The sequence below is a fragment of the Protobothrops mucrosquamatus genome, unplaced genomic scaffold (assembly GCF_001527695.2).
Source record: "Protobothrops mucrosquamatus isolate PMUCROS unplaced genomic scaffold, P.Mucros_1.0 scaffold472, whole genome shotgun sequence".
NCBI classification, from domain to species: Eukaryota; Metazoa; Chordata; class Lepidosauria; order Squamata; family Viperidae; genus Protobothrops; species Protobothrops mucrosquamatus.
In genome coordinates this window covers 312,570-338,840 of record NW_015386793.1, presented here as the reverse complement: position 1 = coordinate 338,840, position 26,271 = coordinate 312,570, and the positions used below count along the sequence as shown (strand labels likewise).

Below are 26,271 nucleotides of genomic sequence, written 5' to 3'. Positions count from 1 at the left end.
TACAAGTATGTCAGCTTCACATATTTGTTTTTGAGGAGGGAAATCTTCAGGATTAGTTTTAACAGGAAATTGGGAATCCTAGATTCATATGGTAAGGAAGCTGAATATTACATAACAAGTTTGTTATGTAATATTACATAACCCCTAGTCCTTTTTTTGTAAGGATCATCTTCTTACAGAATAACAAAGTTGGAAGGGGCCTTGGAGATCTTCTTATGCAACCCCTTGCTCACTCAGGAGACCTTATACCATTTTAGTCACATGGTTGTCCAGTCCCTTGTTAAAAGCTTCCAGTGTTAGAGCACCCAGAATTTCTGAAGGCAAATTGTTCCACTGGTTGATTGTTCTTACTGTCAGGAAATTTCTCCTTAGTTATAGGCTGCTTCTCTCTTTGTTCAGTTTTTATCCATTGCTTCTTGTCTTGCCTTCTGGTGTTTTGGGGAATAATAGGTTGACCCCTTCTTCTTTATGGCAGGACTTCAAACATTGGAACACTAATATCATGTCCCCCCCCCCAGTTCTTCATTTCACTAGACTAGACATGCCCAATTCCTGCAACCGTTCTTCACATATTTTAACCTTCTGTCCCCCAATCATCTTTGTTGCTCTTCTCTGCACTCTTTCCAGAGTCTCAACATCTTTTTGAAATTGTGGTGACCAAGATTGGATACAGTATTCCAAGAGTGGTCTTATCAAGGCATTATAAAGCGGTAGTATCATTTCTTGTGATCTTGATTCTATTACATTCAGAATAATAGAATCTTGATTCTATTAGATTCAGCATAATTTTCTCTTTGGATAAGTACAGTACTTCCAAACCACAGAGAACAAAAACCACAATTTATATCTATTTTATACCATAGTTTCAGTTTGCCAATTTTATGGATTTCAAATACTTTTGCTTTATTTTTGTATTTAACTTTTTATAAAGGTGGCCACTATAAATTATAACTTGAAAATAAAAAAATAATCATTTCAAGCATCAAACAGCTACCCTTAAAATAATATAAAATAAATTGATTAGCTGGCACAACATTCCACTATTAAAGAATAACCAAGAATCAAGAATATTAAAAATATCTCTTAGTTTGAGAAAAGGGGTAAGGAATGGAAATTAAATGTAACAAAATAGAATAGGACTTACTTTGCTCTAGGTTGATGTACTAATCCTGGAAGCTCTTTATTAGCCTTAAGTTTTACATGTGAACTGGCACTTTTTTCCTGGAAAAAAAAGATACATATTCACAAGTTGATGAGGGTTGGTTTTACTATAGGGAATATTTGCCATCAGACTCGATTGAATCATGAAGAATACATGTAAAAATATAAGAGTTTAAACGTGAAAAGGCAGTCAAGTTTAAATGATAATCTGTGACAAACCAGTCACAGATCAACCTCCTATTTGAACACCCAAGTCAAAGTATTGTGTTAAGCTTATTCTCCTTTTCATAGAATCTAAACAATTTGAACAATTTGAACAATAACACATCTATTACATAGTATGTATAGTGGTGCTTAAAAGTTTGTGATGCCCTTTGAATTTTCAATATTTCTGCATAAATAAATTTTCAATATTTCTGCATAAAATGACTGTTCTCCTGTCCTCCACCCAGATCCTCAACCTACATAAAAAGAACCCAATTCAACAAATAACTGAAAAACATTGTATTTGTTCATTTATTTATTGAGGAAAATTATCCAAAATGACCAGGAAGCTTGAATAATGTAGTCGTGCTTCCTTGTGAAAACAAAAGCACAATATTTAATAAAACAGACCTAAGGTATCTGAGAGCCATAAGCTCTTTATTTCCATTATCTATTTTTTTAAACATCAAGACACTTTCTGCTGCTGCATTCAATCAATGAATCCCATACAACCATACAAATTTTTCAGTCCTAAAGCATCTTGACTACCTGGAGATAGAAGCTGAATAGGGAAGCCATTAATAAAGAATTTTGCAGCTGGTGAGATAATTTTATTTGTAAGCTCTCTGTTAATGCCTGATATTTCTTAGGGCTGCAAAATCATATACTGCAAATAAGAGACTGAGGGACAGATAAGCAACAGTACGAGTAGATTTTCATTCAAAGCTATCAGTCTTACCAGACCTTTTCACTCATTCTTCAGAAGCACAATGTAAAGCCTCAGAATAAAGCATGCCAAGAGCAACCCATCTCTTATGTTCGTTTGATCCCAGGGCACTTGGGATTGTCATTTCTGGGCAGGCTTTTTATTTTTATGCTTATAAACATGAGAGATAGACAGTAATCTCAAGTCAACAGAGGTGGGGAGTGAGTGCTAATGAAATTGAATGGAGCACTAGGACAACAGTCTGCAAAACTAGGGTTTTAAAATCAGCATCTAGTTCCACAAATCAATGTTTGTTTGTTCTTCATTATCTCATGTGATCCATACCATTTCGTACCACCATCCTCATGTGGAGTTACAGTTGACAGAAAATAAAAACAAAATGAAAAAATACATGTCAATTTGACTGTGACTGTATTGGCATGGTTCCGTAACTGGGACAGCACTGTTAGACTCATTTTTTTATTTTTCTTTTTTTTTTTCATTTTATTTTTCTTAATTTTTTATTAGTTTTTATCTTTTTAATCTTTATATTTAATAAAATTACTATTTAAAAAAAAAACAAAACCTGAAATCCCAGGAGTTACAAAACCAACAGATCTGGATCTGATAGTCTAGGAAAGGCTTAAAATGTTTATTGTACCCTTACAAAAGAAGAAGAAGAGAACGTCAGCGCTAAGTCTGTAGCAAAGTTTCTGGATCAGGTCAGGCCAGAGAGGTTCAGATCTGGCACTGTAACAAACAGGATCCCTGCTGGCCTTACTTGACCTGATCAGCTTAATTTTTTTGACATCTCTAAGCCACCGTTTGAAATATTAGGTATGCTAGACATGTATACATTAAGTCTACTCCTCTCAGTACTGAGGGCTTTTCCTTTCTGAAAAGACTTGATGAGCTAACAGAGATTGACACTACAGTGTTCTTCTCTCAAGCTATAATGACATATCCTTTCCTGATTTGACTTCTGTAAATTCTTTCTTTGCAGACTCACTGGGATTTTGCCAACTATCTATTGTTCTACACTACCACAGGAACAACCTAACCTTTGGCCAATATTTTCTGGAAATAAAATCATGGAAGTTGAGTTTTCAAGCAAGTTCATTTTCCTTTCTTCTTAATAAGAGTCTTTTCTTGATACTTTGCGAAGGTACACAGACTGCCTGGAACTTGCCCAGAGGTCAAGTAATCTGCAATATATCCTATAATCTATTTTGAAATCCCCTGAAATGGCTTGAAACAAGTGACTCTTTGAACAGCTCCAAAATCTGCCTTTGGGCTTTGCTTACAACCAGCATAGCTAACCTTTGCTTTTCTTTAACAACCAGAGCATTGGGCAATCTGCCTACCCTCTCATCTTCACCAGGCAGCATGGAAAGGCATTTTGTCCCTCGGTTAAAATGACATTGGCTTTCATGCCTTGTAAGTAGGATAAATATGATGTAGACTGTATTACATTTCTTCTACACAGCATAATCTCTGAGTTACTCTAAAATAGTCATTTCCTTTTTAATTACAATACCATAAAGTGGGATTCATTAAGCAGTTGCCCCATTCTTTTGTGCCTGTGAGCAGATGTTGTGGACCCTCCCCCATAATGATTGCTGGATAGTTTTCTCATTCACTAAGGGCAGCCATGAGGGACACAACTATTTATAAAGCAGTGATGATACAGAGTGCTTTCTATCATCTTCTCTAGTTCCTTAGCCTCTCCTTACTTTTGATCTTTTTCTGTACAAGTAGACATATTTCCAAACAAAGAAATATGCTGTAGCTACCAATTATTTTTATTTTCTGAGAAACAATTATGAGTCCCATGAAGGTCCCAAAGGCATGCTTTGATATAAAGATAATGCAGAAGGCTGGTGCTTTCCTTCAACATTTTTTAAAAAAATGAAACAATAAAAAGGTAAGAGAAAAGCAGGTGTCATGGTTCCGACAGATGAAACTCTTCAAAGAACTTTGAGGCATTGTTTACCTTAAAGAATCTTTATTTGAGTAGCATAGCATCGGCACTAACACAGTTGAAGCCAAAAACTGGATTCCCCTCCCCTGAGCATAGTATCAAAGCACAATGCCCTCCTCCAATTAACAGTCATAAATCACATTCTCCAATTAGTTTGAAATGCAGGCTCTCCCTCCAGTTCTCCAGCCTGCCAATTCTTATCATCTCTTATTTCATTAACCTTGGTTCACACATTAAGTCCAATACTATTATGTCTATCTAAACTCTCATGCACATTCCTCCCCCCCCAGCATCATCTAACTCTAAAAGTAAAACATAAGAAGAAAATGGTTGCATCTCTAACTGTTGTCAAAGCAAAAACATCCAATGTTAGCAGCATTGACAGCAGGACTGTAAGAAAAGTGGCTTCCTTGGGTATCATGTTGGAGAGCCTAGTTCACTGATGGCGAACCTTTTAGAGACCGAGTGCCCAAACCACAACCCAAAACCCATTTATTTATCGCAAAGTGCCAGGGCTGCATCAGCATTGAGGTGTCCTCGGGGGGGCGGGAAGGGAGGCGCCTCTGAGTGCCGCCTCTGGCACGCAAAAACAGGGGGCGCAGAAAATGGACCACTGTGCTGCAAGGCGCAAAAACGGCCGCCACCGCACTGCGGGGTGTAGATATAAGGCACTGCATCATGCAAGAATGGGGCAGGGCTATTGAGTATCACGCAGGTACTAGCCCCGTTCCATTGCAGTACAAAATGCTTCCCCCTCCCTTTTCTTCCAGTCCAGCAATGGTTGGTGACCTCTGCTCTACCACCTCTACTCGAGCTTGCTAGTCAGCCGCTTCGCCTCCTTTGTGCTGGGTGGGGCTCCTGCTCCGGGCGGCGGTGGTGGCCTGATGCACCTGCTGCTGGCGGTGGTGTGCGTGCCAACAGAGAGGGCTCTGAGTGCCACCTCTGGCACCGTGCCATAGGTTCGCCACCACTGGCCTAGTTCATAAGCCTCTTTATGCCATAGTTAGTAGATGAAGGAATAAGCATACAGGAGAATTGATAAAGAAGGTACATTTACTTTGGAGAAGTTCCCTTTCTGTTTTGACCCAAACTGCCCCATTCACAGATCCCAGATATTGTACAAAATTCCTGTTCATTAAGCCCACTTTATATAATTAATGAAACAAGAGATAATTCAGTTTGGAGAAACTGAGACATCAGAGCTGATGCTCACATAAATCTAATGGAGGCCAGAATGTTTGCAACGTTGTAGAATTTTGAATCTTGTAGGGAATGTCACTGCTGATGAGTAACATAGGTTAATTTTTTTTTAGAATATTTTTTTTAGAATACAGAATACCAGAGTTGGGGTCATCTAGTCCAATACCCTGCTTTAGCAGGAAGCCCTACACCATTGGGGATAAATGACTGTCTAAGCTGTTCTTAAAAACCTCCAGTGATGGAGCACCCATAATTTCATGGAGGCAAGCCATTCCATTGATTAACTGTTCTATCCTTAATTCCCCTTAATTCTAGGCAGGATCTCTCTTTGATAATTGTTGTAATTCCATTGTTACTTCTTGTTCTTTCCTTTGGTCCTTTGGAGAATAGGTTGACCCCCCTCCCGTCTTCTCTGTGAAAGCCCCTCAAATATTGGAAGACTCTTATCATGTCACCCCAGTCCTCTTTTTTACACTAGACATACCCAGTTCCCGCAATTCTGTTAACATGATTTTTAGAAAGAATCAACCCTGTTCAGCTTCAGGCCTAGCTTTATAATGATTCCCAACAATAAAATGTCTAAAATTTAGGTAATGTATCTGTTTTGCAAATATCTCTATCTATTTTCCAGCTTGGCACAGACTACTATTGTATATATTATGTGCTGACAACAGTCCTAAATAACTATCTGTACCAGGTGCAATAAATTGTGCAGTATATTAGTATTGGACACAAGGGGCCGAAGATAAAATCTTATTCCAGATAAAGATTATTAGACGGTATTAAGCAAGTTGCAACTCTCATCCTAATGTACCTCAAAGACTATGAATTGATACCAATTTGTCTTTTTAAGTAGATTGGGGAGAAAAGGTTGGCAGAAGAAAATTGGTACAGCTAGTGATCAAGTTTATCCAGGGAGAAGCAGGCATGATACCATATTGTTCTGCACTGTTTTTAAAAAGCAACAACTGTCCACAAGAAAGACATATCACAATAGATTAATTCACTGATGAATAAGAGTCGCAAATTTGCCTGTATTTCTATGTCACACAAGTGTGTGTGTGTGTGTGCGTGCGTGTTTGTGTATGTGTAATGATTATGTGGTATAAGGTCACATAATTTTAGCAACCATACAGATAGACTCTTTCAAGGATGAGTTGTCCCCAGTCTGGCTTTTCATGACTCTCAGTGATGCATTCATTACTGTTGTTACTGAATCCATCCATCTTCGCTTCCTCTCTTTCTTTTCATCTTTTACAGTATTATGGGCTTCTTTTGCCTCCATAGAATTTTATACAGAATGCCACTGTCCAAATGATTCTGGCCTCTGTATGTGTGTTGCATGTATTTTACACACACACACACAAAAGAATCTCAATACTATTTCCAAGTCTTCATTGCTAGTCCAAGTGTTACTCCAGGGTATATTTCTTGACTGCTGGTTCCTTTATAAAATAACATAAGTTATCTACCATGTCAATATCCTTCTTGTAAATTTCAAGGCTTGTTGCTGTGTCTGTGGAATGCATGAAGGCACACAAATATATGTACACAAAAACACATGAAAATTTAAATTTTAATAAATGAATCATAGAATCATAGGATTGCTCACATTGCTGACTCATACGTAAGCGGTGATCAACAGGACACACAGACGTCTCATAGGCACTACTGTTGAGTTAGGTACTGCTCATCCTGTACCTGTGCAGCTACATCCTGCGGTTGGTCATCTGGTAGTGGTATTGTCTATCTCACATTGATCTACCTTACCAAGAAGTAGGCTGTTATCTACTTTATCAAATGCCTTACTGAAAGCTAAGTATATAAATCTATATTCACAGTATGGAGTGCATAGTTATCTGTATTGACCTGGTCCACTTAGATCTACTTTGGTCCATTTAGTTACTTTATCAAAGAAGACAATAAGATTGGTTTGGCATGACCTCTTCTTAACAAACCCATGCTGGCTTCTAGTAATCACTTTGTTCATTTCTAGGTGCTGTCAAGTCTGCTCCTTCATTATCTTTTCCACATACGGTATTCACCAGGTATTGATGTCAACCTGACTGATCTGTAGTTTTCTGGATCAACTTGCCCTCTTTTAAAGATTGGAACCATATTCCACATGCGGAGCTCTCAAACTTTTCTGGATGATCTATCCTCCCATAGACTGCAATTATTCAGGTTATGCCATAAAATATAACAGCAAAGGTCCAAAGGACTATTTAAAACCAGTGGAAATATCCTGCAGGCTTCTTGATTATCACCCTCTGAAGAACCATTCAATGTCTCCCTAGATATTCTAGCAACTGCATTTGAGATGACAGCTTTAAATGGAATTCCATCTGGTTTTCTTTAAAAATGTGATACAAATGAAAAAAGTTGAATTTTTAAAAAGCGCACATGAAACTTGATCATGACAGGTTTTTCCAGCCCTAACAGTGAAATGATAGCTTAATTCTCAGAAAGTATAGATTAAAACTAGCAAAACACTTGGCTTCTAAAATTTTGAAAAGTGACACTGTAGATAGAATGAGAACAAAAATATTTTTTTTAAAAAATACACACCTCTTAATACTGAGAATGTTCTCCCTCTCCCCCCAAAAAATGATATCTTCTGCTACTGCTCTGTACTTTTATTTTGTTACTGCACCTTTTTTTCTGACTTGGGTTCCCATCAAAGACCCCAACAAAATCAGTAATCACAAAATGAACTAGTAGACATCAGAGTTTGATATGGTCATCTAGTTTGCTATAAGAATTATAAAAAACCCACCTTCCTAGCAGCAATTGAAGCAAAACCAATATTTCTTACCTGTCATATTGATAAAATGATTTCAAGGGCATATTTCCTGGGTAATAATTCAGAAGTTGTTTGCTATTAGTTTTTTTTTTCTTCCTTTCTGAGTTGTTTTTCTGATCTGCAATCCAATACTAGCCCTCCTTAAGTTTTCAAAATCACCCAACATCAGCTAGATGATGATGCCATCTGTTCTAGGATATCCTCAAACAGCGACCACCTAGTGGGAACACTGTTGTAAGATACCATACAGTCAACCAGATTTAGCTACATTCCAACCTCCGTGAAACTAAATGAAATCTGTTTGGACTGAGAGGAATGCTTCCTGCAGAAGGGAGCCTTTGTAAAACTGGCACTGAAAAATGGCTAAACTGACTTTTGCTGCTGCTGAAAATATTCACAAAAAGAGGAGTTAGCATTTAGTCCCACTAGATGAAATAAAAGTTCCATAATAAACCACGGTACTGAATTTCATACACTTACTGCTTGATCTGATCTCACTGACAACTTCACATTAACAATGCAGGATTCTTCAGAGCAAATATTTCTGATTTCTGCTTTAGATATCTTTCAGCGCAGTTTCAAAAAACAAATGACATACTGCTCAAGGGAAGATTTAATGCTGCTTGCTAATGATTAAATAGTTTTTCCTACTAGCATTTTTAAACATTTTACCACGCAAAGAAACAGACATGCCACTACTACTTGTTTGTTCCTCTGTAACCATTATAAAAAGATAAACTAATTAATACATCCCTTGCATTTGTGTAGCTTTATCATGTGAACATTTCAAGAATATTAGGAGACAGCAGTAACTAGGTAGCCAGATGCTATTAGCAAAGCAACATCACTATGATGAAGTGCTTTCTAATCATTTTTTAAAAAAATGTATCCTCTCACTTTAAACAATTCTTTTTCTAGATCTATCTTGGAATTTTCATTATCTATTTTTTTCTCCGCTCTAATGATACACAATGGACCCATTCATTCTTAATAACATTATCTGAACCATACTCACTTCCCTAGTTTTCTACAACATTAAGAGTTTCCTTAATATTAGAGAAAGCTCTTCCTTAAATTGTCAGATTTTAAATGATACTATGGGAGCTTCTTCAACTACATGGCATATCTTCCCAGCCTTTGTTATGCTAGCTGGGGAGTTACAGAAGTTGAAAAACAATCCATATGGAAGGGACCAAAGTGGAACAATTTTTTATATTTTGAAACCCACCTGACATTATACATGAGAAGTTCACGTGCAAAGCATTCCTATGTTTTCTTTATTGTATCCAAAACTAACCCAAGGAAAATCTAAAGAAAATGCTGCTCACTTCCTACAGATCTCTTCCTTATAACCCAACAATTGTAAAATACTAGATACATTTTAGATAGCAGTTTGGATCACAATGCCAATACATCAGTCTTAGTTGTATTCTTACTAGTTTTCTCAAAAGAGTGATGAACTGTCAAATATCTCTTATAAACATTTCAAAAGTTATATAATTATTGTTAATAACTTAGACACAAGCTGTGGAAGGATTCTTCAAACAAGCATTACACTAGAGGATGTTTAGCCACAAAGAGAACAAAGGTTTGTTTAACAACATAAGGATAGCTCTCTTCACATTTTATTTACAAAGGTCAGCTACTGGTTAGTTGCAAAGGTATGCAATGCGAAGTCAGGTCTGACAAGGCTCAAGAAAGGATTGTTCCCTCTAAAGACTGGAGACTAAGCTGATATCTCCTACTCATAAAGCTCATGCTACTTTGTTGAACACTTTCATTCCCACAGAACAGAAAAAACTACTCTCAGACAAATGGCAGTTTTATAGTCTTTTTCTTTGCAGTTTTGTCCTTATATAAAAGCCAGTGATAACAGGATGATCTAAATATAAATCTGTGCTCTTGTTAGATTCTTTTCCTACTTCCTTCTCTTAAGTGTTTACATGAACAATTATTTTGTTCTAGTAATTAAGGTGTCAGCCTGCCAGAACGATATTCATGTTACACAGGGCCATATCCTTCATTTCCTACAATCACAGGCAGCTCAAAACAACTGGAGAGTATTGATTGCGCTGTAAACTTACAACAAAGTGGTGTTTAGAGACTTATGAGAACACATTCGGGTATCACATGGTGCCATGGCTTAGTACCAGAATTGCACATAATTTCCTAAATTGGCAGGCCCAGCACAGAGATGCCCAGGATCATAAGCAGAGCCAAGACTAATGTCCTTTTGTCAACAAAGTCACTGAAAAAGCGCAGCATTCTAAAAAAAAGATCATTACTTGTTTTCTATGCAATCATTCTAGGTAATTATTATGGTATAGTATGATTGGCGTCATGTCGACGCCTGTATACACTGCCATGACATGAGTTGATAGACCTTGGCATAGTTCCATTATTGATGTGCACTTTGCCCTGGGCTCTTAGAAAATACGCTTCACAATTTGCTGTTACAGTGAGTTTTTATTTAAAGAAGAAAGGATACCTCATAACCGATTCACTTCAGGCAAAGATGAAGCCTCTTCATTTTTCAGTACTAGGTTTTGTACAGCTATTGCCAGGAGCATCTCAGTGCAGCAACACAAAGCACTTTAAAATATCTTTTATGGTTGCACTTTATACTTTGGAGAACAAATAATTATCCAGCTCCCTTCCCCTTGCACCAGACTAAGGGTCCCATTACAAGCCAAACAAAGAACTGCTTATAGATTTCAAAAACAGGAAACAGATTGGTAATCTTTGTGAGACTGGAGTCTTGTGCCTCTTTTATGTACTTAAAATATCAGAATGCCTGAAAGCATGAAAAGGGAAACTACAGCAAAAATAGAAATGTGTCTGAATTAAAAATCAGAAAAACTCTAGAATATCATTTTCCCCCTCAGCTTTTAAAAGGGCTACTTGCTATTATTTGCAGTCTGCAGAGCTTTATTTAAAACTTGTCTCTTCCATGTAGATTTTTAAAGCCACTTAAGATGTATTAGAAATTTTTGATAAATAATAGATGATGGAAGTCCACATTATTTGTATTCTTGGATCAGGGGAGTCAAATATTGGTTTCCCTGGACCATTTACATTCCCCCCAAAAAACCACGATGCTCCACAGGGCATTCCCTTGAACAAGACATGAAAACTGCTTGTGTTCCAAAACATTTATGCACTACATTTCATTAGCACATTTTCTTTTAATAGTTTCAGAGGAATTTACAAACTGTTACCAATTGAGTTTTTAAATTGGAAGAAGATTTAAGTTCTAATTATTCATTAATGAGAGTAAATATTAATTTGTAATATTTCTAGAGTACAAGAAAGAAATAAAATACTAAGCAATATCCAACTTAGATTTTCTTTGATATGGATTTATTGCAACAAGATCTCTTGGTTATTTTATAAATTCTTTTATTTTTGAAGTTTATCATTTGTGATGCTGCATAATGTACATCTGGGAGCATAACCAACTTATGATGCTTGAACACCATAGCTAGGTTTGTAGCTCAAACTAATCCACGCTGAAGCTATAATTGTCTGATTCATGCTTAACATTAAGTCATAAATTGGGTTTTCTCACATTTGTGCAAAATCAAAACCAAATAAATCATATTGATACCTGGATTGGCTGTGGGTCCTTGCATATCTTGTTTTCACACTCCCCAAAAATGCAAAACAAGTATTTCCTTTTTTTATATCCTGACTAAAAGATTAACAGACAATCAGCATTTTTTTTCTATGGCTCTGCCCCAAACTTAAAAGGCAGTTGGAATTTGTTAACTTCTTGAGGAAGACAGATAGGCGTGATAGAAAGACAAATAGACTTATTCTATATAACACAACAGGAAAAATGGAGAGAACTCCAATAAATGTTTTATGGTGTATCTGCATTTGGCAGTGAATTTCCAACTTTGGATATATCTGTCTGTATATATCATTATAAGACATAACAAGCCTTTTCTTTTCTTTCAAAATTGCAGTTCATATTTAATACATTTTTTATTTACAAATCATAGTAAGCTGCCATCTCAAGAAATCACATGCAAATTGTTGAGACACAACAATGAAATGAAATTTTTTCATTAGCAGGACAGTCTTTATATCTATCAAGATTTCACGGTTGAGCGTAAATAGATATGAGTCCAAAACAGTGTCACACCAAGGACCTGGAAAGATTTTTCTGGAAAGCTCAGAAAAATTAGCCATCCAATGTCTACAGCCCACAAATTTTGTGGAAAACTTTTGACAAGCCATTTGCCAGCTCTGGTTTTGAACACTGTCTTAATTCAAATTTCCTGATTCAAAGTGACTGGAGGAAACTAGTAGAACGCAACTTTAAACTAACGGCATATTTACAAGCTTCTAAATTATGCCTTAGAAGGCTTCTGCAATTAAACAACTATAAAAAGACATATTAGAAGATGTAAGACTCATAAAAATATGAAAAATAGTTTGAATAGCCTAAAATACATTTAAACATTGGGAAAATGGTTTACAAATAGTTTAAATAAATAGAATTCAGACCAAGCGGTAGCAGAAGGCAGTAAAAAGGATTTTACAAATTCATGGCATAATGAATCTTGCTTGGATACAAGAATTTAATTTATAATTTATATAAATATCTAACATCTAAATCTAAATATAGCAATTAAAACTGAGTAATTATTTTATTATTTAAATTATATTATTATACTGGACTGTATATTGCCTAGGAATGTCAAGACACTCACATGATTTGTCTAGTACTGTAGATGATGTATATATTTACATTTGCAAAGGCTGCATTCACTGTTCCAGAGGGCAGTCATGCCTTCCCAACGCACTTTGTGTTTTATTTCCTAGCGTATTAGTTGCATTTCTCTTTCTGTATACAACAATAATGATCATGTTTAACTTTTCTGCTAGAATTGATCTCTTTTTCAAACTAGCAAAACATGATTAGCTCTTGAATAAATCTCAAAATAAAAAAATAGTATTGTATTATATAAACAATAGAAGTTCTTTTAAATATGATATTATAATGAAAACCCATTATGTGAGCACTGTTGCATTTAAGCATATTTCAACTGCCCAACTGATGGTCTACAATCATGACTGAATGTAACTACAACTCAAAGGAAAAAAAGCAAAAATTGGGCCTGATGAAATTAAAAATAAAAAAGGAATCTGAGGATTCGTTTTATTTGATATCTTAATAAATCCTTCCACTCTAAGAATAATCAAGGAAAACATTTTAAAGACTCAGGTATGGAGCAATATAGACTGTAAAAATAGTGGGAGGAAACACAAGGAAATGTCAATATTTTAAATAAGGGTACTGATAACTTCAGTCCAATGTAGAAAAAGGTATTTCTTTTCTTTTCTTTTCAAGATAAGTATGCCTACTTATTTTACATCCCACTTTTCTTTACTCTCTTTGTCTAGAGTCTGCCTTGGAGAGTATGAAACAATACTGCTAGAGAAAAAGAGATCTAAAAACCATGGAGGCTCATTGCTGAAAGACTAAATTCTTAACAGAAAGCCATCATTATTAAAGAGGCAGAATTTACAATACTAAAAAATAAATGTACAAACAAACACCACCAACAAAGATTCTGTATTGAACAAATTAAAATCACAATTCCATCTCATTCTAACTCAGTTGAAATAGTTATACCTTTTGTTTGGTTTGTAAGACATCCCCTTCCCATATTATGCCAAGCAGCCCAAGAGGGATATTGCCTCTGTTTTGAAATGACAACTGCTAATTTAAATGAAGCAATTACCTTTTGCCCTGAGGATGCTTTGGAAGATTGTTAGATATTTTAAAAAAAAAAAAAGTTACAAAAATAAATCTAGCCTCCTGTTCGGGTCTGTTGAATTTCCTACTTTCTGAGATCCCAATCCCTGTGAGTAATTCCAGATGACTTCCAACCTGGAGGGTACCCTGAGAAAAGGCAATTACATATAAATGAAGCACATGGATTTAGAAATACGTTTGAATAACCATACCAAATTAGATCAAAATACAGCTGCTATGATGAGTTTTGCTTGAAATAAAACATAAACAACCATAAAAGGGAGAAACTGAAGAAGCTGACCATGATTTATGCATAAACATAAATTCAGTTAGCCTCCTAAAAGATTTGGGCTGTTAAATGCTAAAGACCTAAAAATCATTGACCCTAACACAATGTTGTGAGAAAGCTCCAAATAGGACATGCTGTTCTACAGCTGAGAATTATCTCAAAAATGTCCTCATGGTTCTAAAATATTTTATTCATGAGGATTTTTTTTCAACATGTAGAATGTAATTTCCCAACAGTCATTTCCTCTTCACTCATTTTTTCCAACTAGTTACAAAATGGAGAAATATTTATCAAATACCACAGTGGCTATTTACCTCATTTTTTCCTACTTTAGTGCCCACTAGTTCTGTCAGACTACCACCCCAAGAATTTCAAGGCAACATCCAGCATCACCTTGGCTGTAGTCTCATAACTTCTAGTGATTTCAGCTTTAGAAAGCCTGATCTAGAGTACTGTAGTCTACAATAGTCTTTAAATTCATATTAGGTTTCAGCTATCTAAATTCTATTCTGTTTCATTAATCAACCAAAGGTGATATCACTGAGGTTATAGAAATGACACAGTTTACAGAGATGGATGGTTTCTCCTCTCAAGTGCAAATACTCCTATTATTAGCTAATGGGTTTAGGAAATGAAAGACCTATGTATTACAGGAACCTTGACACTAATGTTCAGGAGAACGTGTGGGACAAGTTTTGCTCTCTTTATAGTTATAACCAGGTTGTACTTTCTTACTTCCATTTAATTCAGTCACTGGAAACTAGACTTGCAGCAACCTTAACATTCCAATACTGTTCAATTCTTGGTCATGCTATAGTTTGATAAAACTAATAAATTTAGAAAATGATTGCCTAAAATCATGTTCACATTAACACTTGATGACTTATGTTTAGACTTCTGTATATTTAGATAGAAAGTGACTGTATGCAATTTAAAAAAGTGTTACAAGCATACCATTAGGTGAATAGTGAAAATATGTGAGCATCTAAGACAGACATGTCAAACTCGTGACGTCATGTGATGTCGCGTGACGTATCGGAACTTTTTCCCCATTGCTGGCAATGGGGTGGACGTGGTTTTGTCATGACGTGGTCAGCCTGCGGGTCGGCAGTTTGACACCCCTGATCTAAGATGAAGAAAAAAAGAACTTGGCTATCATACCTCAACTATAGTGGAAGTGATATTCAATTGTCCAGTGGCATATTTTAGGATGTAAGATATGAAAATATGAAGATCTTTAATTTTTCCACAATCTTTAGAGACCATTCAAAATATTAGAATGTACATACACACATACACACACACACCATACAACCCATGACCCATTGAGTTATCATTTCACAGATATTTCCTTGCCTAAACAGGCAAACAGAATGGCCAAGGGCAAAAAAATAATGAGAGCAGAAGCAATTTTCAACTTCCTGCTGGCTTCCCCATTGACTTTCTTTGTAAGAAGTCAGCAAAGAACACTGGAAATGACAATCACGTGACCGTAACTAACAGCAGCAGTTTTGCAGTGCATCAGCAGTGAAGTGGCCGCAACTTTGCCAAATTTCAAGCCCACAGAACTTATAGGTCCTGGATTTTTGGCACATACTTTAAGTTGGCCTGTTTGAAGTAACTTAAATATGTGCAATATTTTACCTAATTTAAGGTTACAAACAAACAAACATGAGAGATTTAGTAGTATATTGGCAATACATGGATTTTGAAATATTTCCTAATATTTTTCTTTAAAAATACATGTAATAGTTAAGGTTTTAAAGAAAATGGTCTCAAAGAATATCCACACCAAACCAAGAAATATGCTTTTCTGTAATGTATTAGTTTATTTGTAATAAGGACATAGTTTCAAAAAAGATAATAACAATAAGTGGACCAGGAAAGTTATAAAATTGGTGCTTGGTATAACATTAAAGAGAAATTATACCAAAGTGCATTTAGTTGTTTTTATGATATGAAAAAGTAGTATATATTTTTAATGCCAAAGATGTTCGCTATTATTTAAAAATACTAAAAAAAGAAAAAAGCATGCTAAAATAGTATACGTAAGTATTTTATTTCTGATGCTCTCCTCCTTTGTGTTCCAACCATTAACATACATAAGAAATATGTTAAAGTATAAAAACAAAATTTTCAGCATACATAGGACCTTGGTTTCTATATTTCTATGAAAATGATAACATTATAAAAAGAAAGGATTAGAAGAAACAGAAACTGTTGAGGTGATAAAATAATAAAATGCACATATGAAAAAACTCTTAGTTCCTTCCCTCCCCCCCCACCGCAATTTAGTGATATGGATATCTGTCCAATACATAATTTCCTTTCTTGAGTGTAGATGGATTGTTCTGTTTTTATAGCTAACTTTTTTATTACTCTGCTTTTTTTTATAAATAGGCAAAAATGAAGAGACCCTACATTGTAGATTTCACCAACTTGTAGGCCCATTTATAATGAAAATAATTATTTAAAATAAATTCAGATAAGGCTTTATTATTGTCTTAATAAGCTATACATTTCCATTTCATACCTTAAGCATCCTTTTATAAGAACATAAGCTGTACAACTAAAATGTTTGTGTATTTGTACACACATATATTTATATGTTTTGCATACATTTCTATTTTCCTCAAAATCTCTATTTTGAATGGGGAAATGTTTTTGCTCTTATTTTTGCAATTTTTTTTAGAAGTTTCACATCCCTGATTTGAAACCTGGGTAGACTTGTGATAGAAGGAAATTGTGAGAGATGGAAAAGGATTTGAACCTAAGAGAAACGCTAGCTTGAAAGGGAAAATACCCTAATATACTGTATATCTCTGGTTCAGAATTCCATTCTATATATATGCAATAAAAACAGCTAAAAAAAAGTTCTGGTTTGCTACTATCAATATTGAAACAAGAAAAGTCCCTAGACCAATGTTTCTTAATCTTGGGAACTTTTAAGAGGTGTGAACTTCCAGAATTCACCATCCAGCATGTATCCCCCAGTATCAGCAAAGCTGAGCCTACCCTAAGGCTTATAATTAAATATCTGAAAATACCAGTAGTTTCTGACTGGTATGTATCCACGTGTGTAGTTTTCCCATTCAAGGCACTCCCTTAAATATTGGATTCTGTGTCCAATATAAAAGAACCAAACTATGACAGGCATGGTTAAGGTCAGCAGAGGGCTTCTGTGTGATCCTCTAGTTCAGGGGTAGGCAACCTTGGCTTCAAAAGAGCCAAGGTTGCCTATCCCTGCTCTAGTTCCTGCCTGTTCATGTTCCTGTCTTCCAGGAATAAAGTTTTTTCTCCCATGGAAAATAAGTGTCTGTACTTGCCACAGACCATGCAGCATTGCTAACCATCAAGGCTATGTGAAAAAAGGAAGATCACAGAAGTTACCATTAAAAACAATTCAAGCTCTTTACTCAGAAAAGTTGAGCAAAATAGTTGTGACGCTGCACTGAGAATCATGAAAAATTACAAGTTCTACACAGGGTGGAATGAGAAGACGGTGCTTCTAGGCAATTTCAATCCCAGCTCAGTCAGGGACTCATCACCTTCCCTTCACTGTAGTAAAGGGCAGAAATCCATTGTCTTGATGCTACCTTGGGTTGACAACATGCAGTGGTCTTCCGATGATGCTTTCTACAATTATGCACCAAGGAAGTCCATTCATTTTGCATAAGTTAAGAAAATAGTTATGTAATATCCTTTGTGAGATCTAGAATACTCTAGTTACACTCAGACTTTTCTGTCATTGACATACACATACACACACACACACACACAGAGAGAAGTTGAATGCAATTTTGGTGGTATTTTTTGACATCTAACATTCTTGGCTTATCCACAAGTATATACAGTAAATAAGCATACTGAGGTCAAGCTTTTACACATTTTAGTTTTCTTGGCAGTAATATCTGCCAATACCTTATTCTGGGATAATTTTTTAAACTTTCCAGTTTAGCCTACAGTTCTGGGATTTCCTTGTAGTTTCTTATACAAGTACTAACGTTACTTAGCTTTTTCAAGATCAGCCAAAGTTGACTAAGCACTGCTGCTAGCTTGGTAAAATATTATGCATTCCAATTAGACATACCATACAAATCACAAAAAGTTTTAAATTTAGGTTGGGATGGAAGTAATATCCATTACAAATCTTTCATAATTTCCCATTTCTATTCTTGGAAACCATAGCCTATTACCCCATTTGCAACACATTCCAATTACAATAATTATTTTACATGGTGGTTTTTTGCATTTCTAAGTTACCAGATCTCTGGAAAATTGTTGGATGTTCATTAAAAAATTACAATAACTAATTTTTTTTATTATACTTAAATCCTGCAGAAGAGTGGAGGATTCATTTTCAGCAATCATGAAAAACCACTCTTATTAAATGATATTTAGACATTTTGATATGTTTTAAGATATGTATTGATACTTTGCAATTTGAAGTTTGAGTATTTCACAGACATGGCATAGTGTTTTCTAGGGATTTGGTGTCAGCTAAACAGAGTACTTCAAGTTTTGTTTCATCATCTGTTATATTTTTCCATGAGCATATCAATTATCAAGAGCGCCTTTGTAAATACATTCTGGCTTACAAGGCTGCATTGGCTACCTTGCTCTCTGGTTTGGGAAGAAAAGTAATTCTCATTTCAGTGTTTTCAATTTTAGAAAAATCAAAAAGAACCAACCATTATAAACATAGAACTAAAAAGAATGTGGTTTAGAGCAGGGCTTTTCAACCTTTTCACCCATTGTACCACTTTTAGGATATGGCAACATCCAAGTACCACCAGTCACCTAGCAAGATGTCAAAAACTTGATGACCAAAAAAAAATAAATGAAAAAAGTGATATAAAGTACTGTGACCATCATAAATATGAAGCAGTTGCCAAGCATCTGAATATAAATCACAAGACTCTGGAGATGCTGCAACATTCCAGCTGATCGGCGTTTCTTCTGGGCTCAGCAGAAGCACCAGGATCAGTACCGCTTTCCAGCTGATCAGTGCTTCTTCAGGGCTCAGCAGAAGCACCAGGATCAGCGCCAAGCTCCAGCTGGAGCCTGGCGCTGATCCTGGCGCTTCCACTGAGCCCTGACAGCCCTAAAGAAGCGCCGATCAGCTGGAAAGCGGCATTGATCCTGGTGCTTCCGCTGAGACCTGACAGCCCTGCAGCTCCAGCCATCTCTTGGTCAGGCTTGTGCGATGCTGCTACCGGTTCAGCTCATTCCTCTCCCCCACTACTTTTCTAGGATGGTCGCGTACCACCTGCCAGGTGCCAATGTACCACGGGTGGTACCCGTACCACTGGTTGAAAAGCCTTGCTCTAGATCATCATTCCCTAGTTACATAAAAAAAGATTAGCTGTTGATGATTATATGTCCCACCTTCATTTTATACAACTCCAAATGACATAAGACTATTCTCACCTGTCTTCCCCACGAAAGCAATTCTGTGAAATAGATGGGATTAAGAGAGGCCCCAAAGTTAGTGGCCAGCTTTCATAATTAAGAATTCATGGCTTCTCATTTGCTAGTACAGACTGTCATACAGACTGTCCATAATTACAAAGCAACAAGTTGACGTAACCTGGATTTCTGAGGATACAAATTCTCCACTTAATTCAAAACAAGATTCATTTTAAAATCATTCTTCTTCAGACTTGGTATGCCTTTGTGTTTCTTAAAATAAATGTAGATGTAGGATAAAAAGGCCAAGTATCAATGATCAGCAATTGCACTCTCCTGTCTTTTTTATTCAGCATAGGCCTGTGTATGATCGTGGTTAGCCAACCTGCTAATAATGTAGGTTTTTTTCTCCTCCCAGAACAGCTAATCTTCAAACCTTTTCCAGGAGTATTACATCGTGTCTTTCTTGTTTACGGTGATTAGCTCAGCTGGGTGAACTTACTAAAACAAGTCTTCTACCCTTGAGGAAAATAAAAGCTACCGATTCTATTCTCTTTTCAATTTTCCTTTTGGTGCTCCAATACTAAGGGGGGGGGGAGAAGCACTGACTCTGTAGAGCTCTCATTCAATTTTCATAGATGGGACTTAGGTTCTGCCTTGTTTTATAGTATGGTTGCTATATACTTAAGAGTAATCCTGTGTTTTCAGCACTGTTTCCTGAGCCACTGCTTTCTGAGCAGTTATGCAGAGTATACAGTATGATGGGCAACCATGTAATCTTCAGCCTAAAAAAACAATGGTGACATGTTATGTTACAAGGGGCTCACTTAATTCATAGCTGGTTGTGGATTGCTTTGACTCCACAATAAGCCAGCAAGAAATGGGCACTTGTTTCTTGATATCAATCCCAGTGGGTAATGGTGATCTAGTGAGCATCTAAGAAGAGCAGACCATGAGCTGCTTGCTGTGGAAAAATGAGAAGAATTGCTTGCTTTCCCTTTTCTGTGGGGATCTGTTCAAGATTTCTCAGGAATGAAGCATGAGTGAGAGAATAATATGCATACTGTTTATACTTCTGAAGAAAGCTCTTGATCCCTTAACCTGGTACTTAAGGCTAGAAAGATGCTAAAGATGCTTTCTGCAGCAACAATTACAGCTGAAAACAACAATCTCAGAAACACAAAGTAAAAATATATAGAATGCGCCTCTTTCACTGAACTGAGCAATATATGTTCTAACTTTTAAAACCGACACATTCTTTATATGGATCTGATAAACATAAGACCAGACAAGGCTATGTGACAGGACCTTGACATATGAATTTTAAATGACATGAAAATGTTGAATTCCAAAGTATGACATTCATCTGCCCCACATTTATTTTAAATAAATGTTACACAATACATATTGCTTCATAATGAACATTCAAGCTAACAGAAGTAAGGTAATCTTTGAGGTGGCTGTTGCCAAGAGGAAAAGAAAAAAGAACAGCAGCAAAGTAATTTGTTAGGTAGAATGTGATGACTTCAAGGGGAGAGGAAAGCAATCTTATATCTCTTCCTCCCTATTATATCTCTTCATTTCCCATTCTCAGTTTTCATACCTTATCTCTAATTTCAGCAGAGTAGAGCAGACAGTGAGTCAGAGTGGCAATACAAATAATGTTCTTGTAAATACCTTTTTACAAATACCCCTTTACAATTCTTCCATTCTCCACTATTCAGTCAGAACTGAAGAAGCTTCTAGGATGAGAAGTGAAATGTCTTCAAGGAAAAACAAAGAAAGTCCCAGGACTTTTACAGCTTTTTTTCTCATAGAACGCCCAGAACGGAGTTCCGGCACCTTTTTTGGATGGAACCTTGTAGGGTAGGCAAGGCGGGTTGTATGATGTGTGTGAGTTCCGGCACCTTTTTTTTTTTTTTTTTTTTAGAAAAAAAGCACTGGAAAGTCCAATTCCCTTTTGAAAAGGCCCTTTTGGGACAACCATGACCCAGAAAACAGAGGATCTCCATAGACACCCTTTTACAAAGGAAGCTGTATATCCAATGGATATCAGCAGGTGGCAGCACCTAGCCAACTTTGGCTGCTTGTGGCAGCTAGGCAGGGCCAGTTTTTGGAAGACAGTTCTAGACCCATATACAGTATTAGACTGGAAATTATTTTTAAAAATCCTTGAAAAAGGCAATGTCAAGCCACTTCTGTAATACTGCCCAGGAAATGGCTAGTTGATTTCAGTTGGACTGACTGCCATTTTTTCCTCTTATGAAAAGTGATAATTGGGAATACTTTGCTCCCCCAAAGTATTAAAAGTCTTTTGATACTAATAATGTTTCATTTTGCACCGAGGTTTAGAGAATGATCTTGCACCATTTTTATACATCTGAAATCTAGGTTATGACCAGCTGTTACTTATGCAACCCACAAGTGTTTTTTTTACGATATTTATTACTATGGTTTTTATATTCGTATTCACTGTTTTTATATTTTTTTTGCCTATTACTATAAATTACAGGACTGCCTCTAATACATTAAATTATAATACAGTTATAATAATTAAATTATATATAAAATGTCTTGAAGAAATTCAGACCGATATGGTACAAAAGTTACAGTAACATTAAGAAAAGTAAAACCAAAACCCCAGTTGTAGTGGGGGGGGCAGCGGGGGTCCTGTGCAGAGCAATACTGTAAGGCTTATTCAAGGAAAAGTACAGGTAAACAAATAAATCTTCAGAGCTTCCTGCAAAGCTGGCAGTAATGAGGCCTGAGAGACACCAGATGGCAAGGCATTACAGATAAAATTATAAGGATACAAAGACGCATGTGGTGCTGTCTTAAGAGCAGGAGATGGGAGGATTGAAAATGGGAAGGCTTCATTCAGGGTGCCTTTAACATATCCCAACACACCAGCATTATTAAAGCCCATGAAGCAATCTTGAGCACCAATTTGGAGTACTTCCAAATCTACAGATGTCTAGGCATACAGAAGGTGCAGGACTGCAGCCACCCACACAATGCACAGTGTCAACATTTGCATATGAGTCATGCACTCATAACTAGACATACATAAGCTCAAATGAATAGTAATTATCCTACATAGAACTGAGAACAAGGATGCAGTTTGGATCACTGTGCATTCAATCCGTGCATACATTTTATGCAATGTTTACATTTAACACATGAGTATTTGCCAGCCTCTGTGGCAACACAGCGTAAGAAAGGCAGACATAGTCTGGTTCATACACTACTAGCCTCACACGAGATGTATTAAGCAATTGGTGGACTGCACTATTTATAGCAAGGGAGGGAAAAAGACAAATGTACTACTGTGTATTTCATCACTCTGGATGAGAAGGATCAGTGTTACACCTCCATTATTAAACATGACTTGCTGCTATCACTAAAGACAATTTATCTATGCATCACTACATACCAGCTTGCCAAAAAACACATCTCAATAAGGTTTACCTAGTCAAGATCAAACACTAAGTTTCAAATAAAATTTCTGAACAAATGCTCTATTTACTCATCAGGAAACAAAGGGGAGATCAAATAATACAAATGGGTTCCTCCCCTTTTAAGAAGAAAATCGGATTAGAACTAAAGAAAAAAAAATCAGTCTTAAAACCTCCCAGTGAATGTTGAATTTATGGAAGTCCTGATTTATTGCATATTTAGTATCTGTGATTTATGCAAAAGTCTCTCAAAATTTATCTTTATCTGACAGATGTTGAGTGGTGCTCTTTAACCTTATAGTATGCTTCGAGTAGCTGAGGATCAGTGGCTTTCTAAACATTATAAAGGATTCATTCAGGATTCATCTCTGGAAGTACAGAAATCTGGACAGAAAGAGTCATTTACAAAGATAAATTTCCCCATAAAATTAATCTGGTTGGGCAATGTTCTTTGTAGGTGTATAGTTTGGGGCTTTCCCCCAGGTAAATTTAATAAAACGTGACTTGTCCCAAAAACTTTTTCTGCAGGTTTTGTTTTGCTTTGGATGGCTGCATCCATTTAATTAGGAAACTTCAGAGGGTGGCGATTTCATTAGCACTATTATTGTAAATGAAGTGTGGGGGTTTTTTTTGTGATATATTTTGGAATTGGTTTGTTGGAGCCCTTTGGTACATTTTGTAAGCAACTTTGGGTATCCTGTAATCGAACAGAATGAGACACACGGTAAAATACATAATTATTTTCTAGCATCTGCTTGCCATAAGCAAGGCACTTTTTAACATATAGTTTATTAACTTCATTTTGGATTCATCTATTCACTGTTGGCAAGTTCCCAGAACAACTTCATTAAATCCTACAGAAAAGAGTTAAAATGTTTCATATCAATGTTTTGCTAATTATTTTTAAATACTTCCTTAAAGCAGGAAATATACGGCAAACAGATGTAGGCATGAAATTAGTAAGATAAAGAATACATTTCCAGGCACTGACAATATTGTTGATAGACAAGCTCTCTTCTAATAGCCGGGCATTCATAACAGAATTCATGCCTACGCAGATTTCTGACTTTAATAAACATGTCTTACATTTTTTTTTTCAAAAATAGGCTGCCTGTTGGCACCTAAAACTGCAACCCTATGAAATGTTTCTACTTTCCTTCCTATAATGAATAGCTACAGAAATAGAAGTTTGAACATTATGTCATGGATTAGATGTCACATAAGCTTAATGACATTGTAGAAGGATAGAAAAAGAAACATGATACAAGGTTGCTGCTTTTCAGAGTAACAAAATTTTAAATTGATAGGTTGTGCAAGACTTGGCTACATGTATGATGAAAAGATAGAGGCAGACTTAAGCCAAACTCAGCTCTTGATTGACTAGATAGACTCCATCATGCAATTTACTTGGCAGCAATACCTAAGTGGTACTTTTTTCGGCTTTCAAGTCTAACCTAACTAGTCCTGACTTTGCTTAATTTTCAAGTCCAGACAAGGTTGTCTAGCAGGTGACCCTTCCTGAACAAATCCATGACTGCATATCTCTAAAGGCAGGATCTTTATTTTAGCCATATTATCTAAAAAAAATTACCTAATTTTTTTTTTACCTAAAAATCAATCCCAAGATAAATTTCTTCCTATTTTCCATTCTTCAGGAGAACACAGCTAGTTTTTTGGTAGCTAGAAATCACATACTGAAGTGAAAGACAGCATTAAATGGGCAGTGACAAATAAGAGGGTAGGACCGCATAACGTCCTTTAGCAGAATCAGATATTTGGTATCTCACTCCCACTCCCAGTTTGCTATTTGATAAAACCTGACTTGCCTAAGACTACAGTAGACTGACTGTCATGGCCTTCTTTCAAAGACATTAACAACCGGAGAAGTCTGTCAGCAGGCAATTTGCAATGCACATCCAAAGTAATCAAATAAATCAAATAAATATTAAATGACTTCATGGGTGTTCCTGCCTGAATCCTAAAGGATCGTGCTGCTGTTTCATGACCACATTAGTGCAATCAATTCTTAAGATAGCTGCTTTTAATGGTAGTACTAAAATGAAACTTTTGATATTTATTTTCTATATGGTCAAGAATAACAAAATGAGTTATAAATATCAAGACTTTTATATAATGCTTATATACAGGTGAAACTCGAAAAATTAGAATATCGTGCAAAAGTTCATTTATTTCAGTAATGCAACTTAAAAGGTGAACCTAATATATGAGATAGACTCATTACATGCAAAGCAAGGTAGTTCAAGCCGTGATGTGTCATAAGTGAGATGATTATGACTTACAGCTCATGAAAACCCCAAATCCACAATCTCAGAAAATTAGAATATTGTGAAAAGGTTCAATATTCTAGGCTCAAAGTGTCCCACTCTAATCAGCTAATTAAGCCATAACACCTGCAAAGGGTTCCTGAGCCTTTAAATGGTCTCTCAGTCTGGTTCAGTAGGAATCACAATCATGGGAAAGACTGCTGGCCTGACAGTTGTGCAGAAAACCATCATTGATACCCTCCATAAGGAGGGAAAGCCTCAAAAGGTAATTGCAAAAGAAGTTGGATGTTCCCAAAGTGTTGTATCAAAGCACATTAATAGAAAGTTATGTGGAAGGGAAAAGTGTGGAAGAAAAAGGTGCACAAGCAGCAGGGATGACCGCGCCTGGAGAGGATTGTCAGGAAAAGGCCATTCAAAAGTGTTGGGGACTTTCACAAGGAGTGGACTGAGGCCAGAGTCAGTGCATCAAGAGCCACCACACACAGACGGATCCTGGACATGGGCTTCAAATGTCATATTCCTTTTGTCAAGCCGCTCCTGAACAACAAACAACGTCAGAAGCATCTTACCTGGGCTAAAGAAAAACAGAACTGGTCTGTTGCTCAGTGGTCCAAAGTCCTCTTTTCTAATGAGAGCAACTTTTGCATCTCATTTGGGAACCAAGGACCCAGAGTGTGGAGGAAGAATGGAGAGGCACACACTGCCAAAAGCCACAAAACCTGGTTCAATGATCGTGGGATTACTGTGCTTGATTGGCCAGCAAACTCGCCTGACCTGAACCCCATAGAGAATCTATGGGGCATTGCCAAGACAAAGATGAGAGACATGAGACCGAACAATGCAGAAGAGCTGAAGGCCGCTATTGAAGCATCCTGGTCTTCCATAACACCTCAGCAGTGCCACAGGCTGATAGCTTCCATGCCACGCCGCATTGAGGCAGTAATTGCTGCAAAAGGGGCCCAAACCAAGTACTGAGTACATATGCATGCTTATACTTTTCAGAGGTCCGAT

The 26,271-nt window shown here is 36.5% G+C and overlaps 1 protein-coding gene across 1 annotated transcript in view; it reads right to left on the bottom strand.

Moving 5' to 3' along the window:
* CUNH1orf21 (chromosome unknown C1orf21 homolog) overlaps positions 1–26,271 on the bottom strand; it is a 113,469-nt gene that overhangs the window by 21,393 nt on the left and 65,805 nt on the right. The window contains exon 4 of the mRNA XM_015816638.1: positions 1,145–1,221. Coding sequence (XP_015672124.1) covers positions 1,145–1,221 — 77 coding nt within the window. The remainder of the gene's footprint in view (positions 1–1,144; positions 1,222–26,271) is intronic.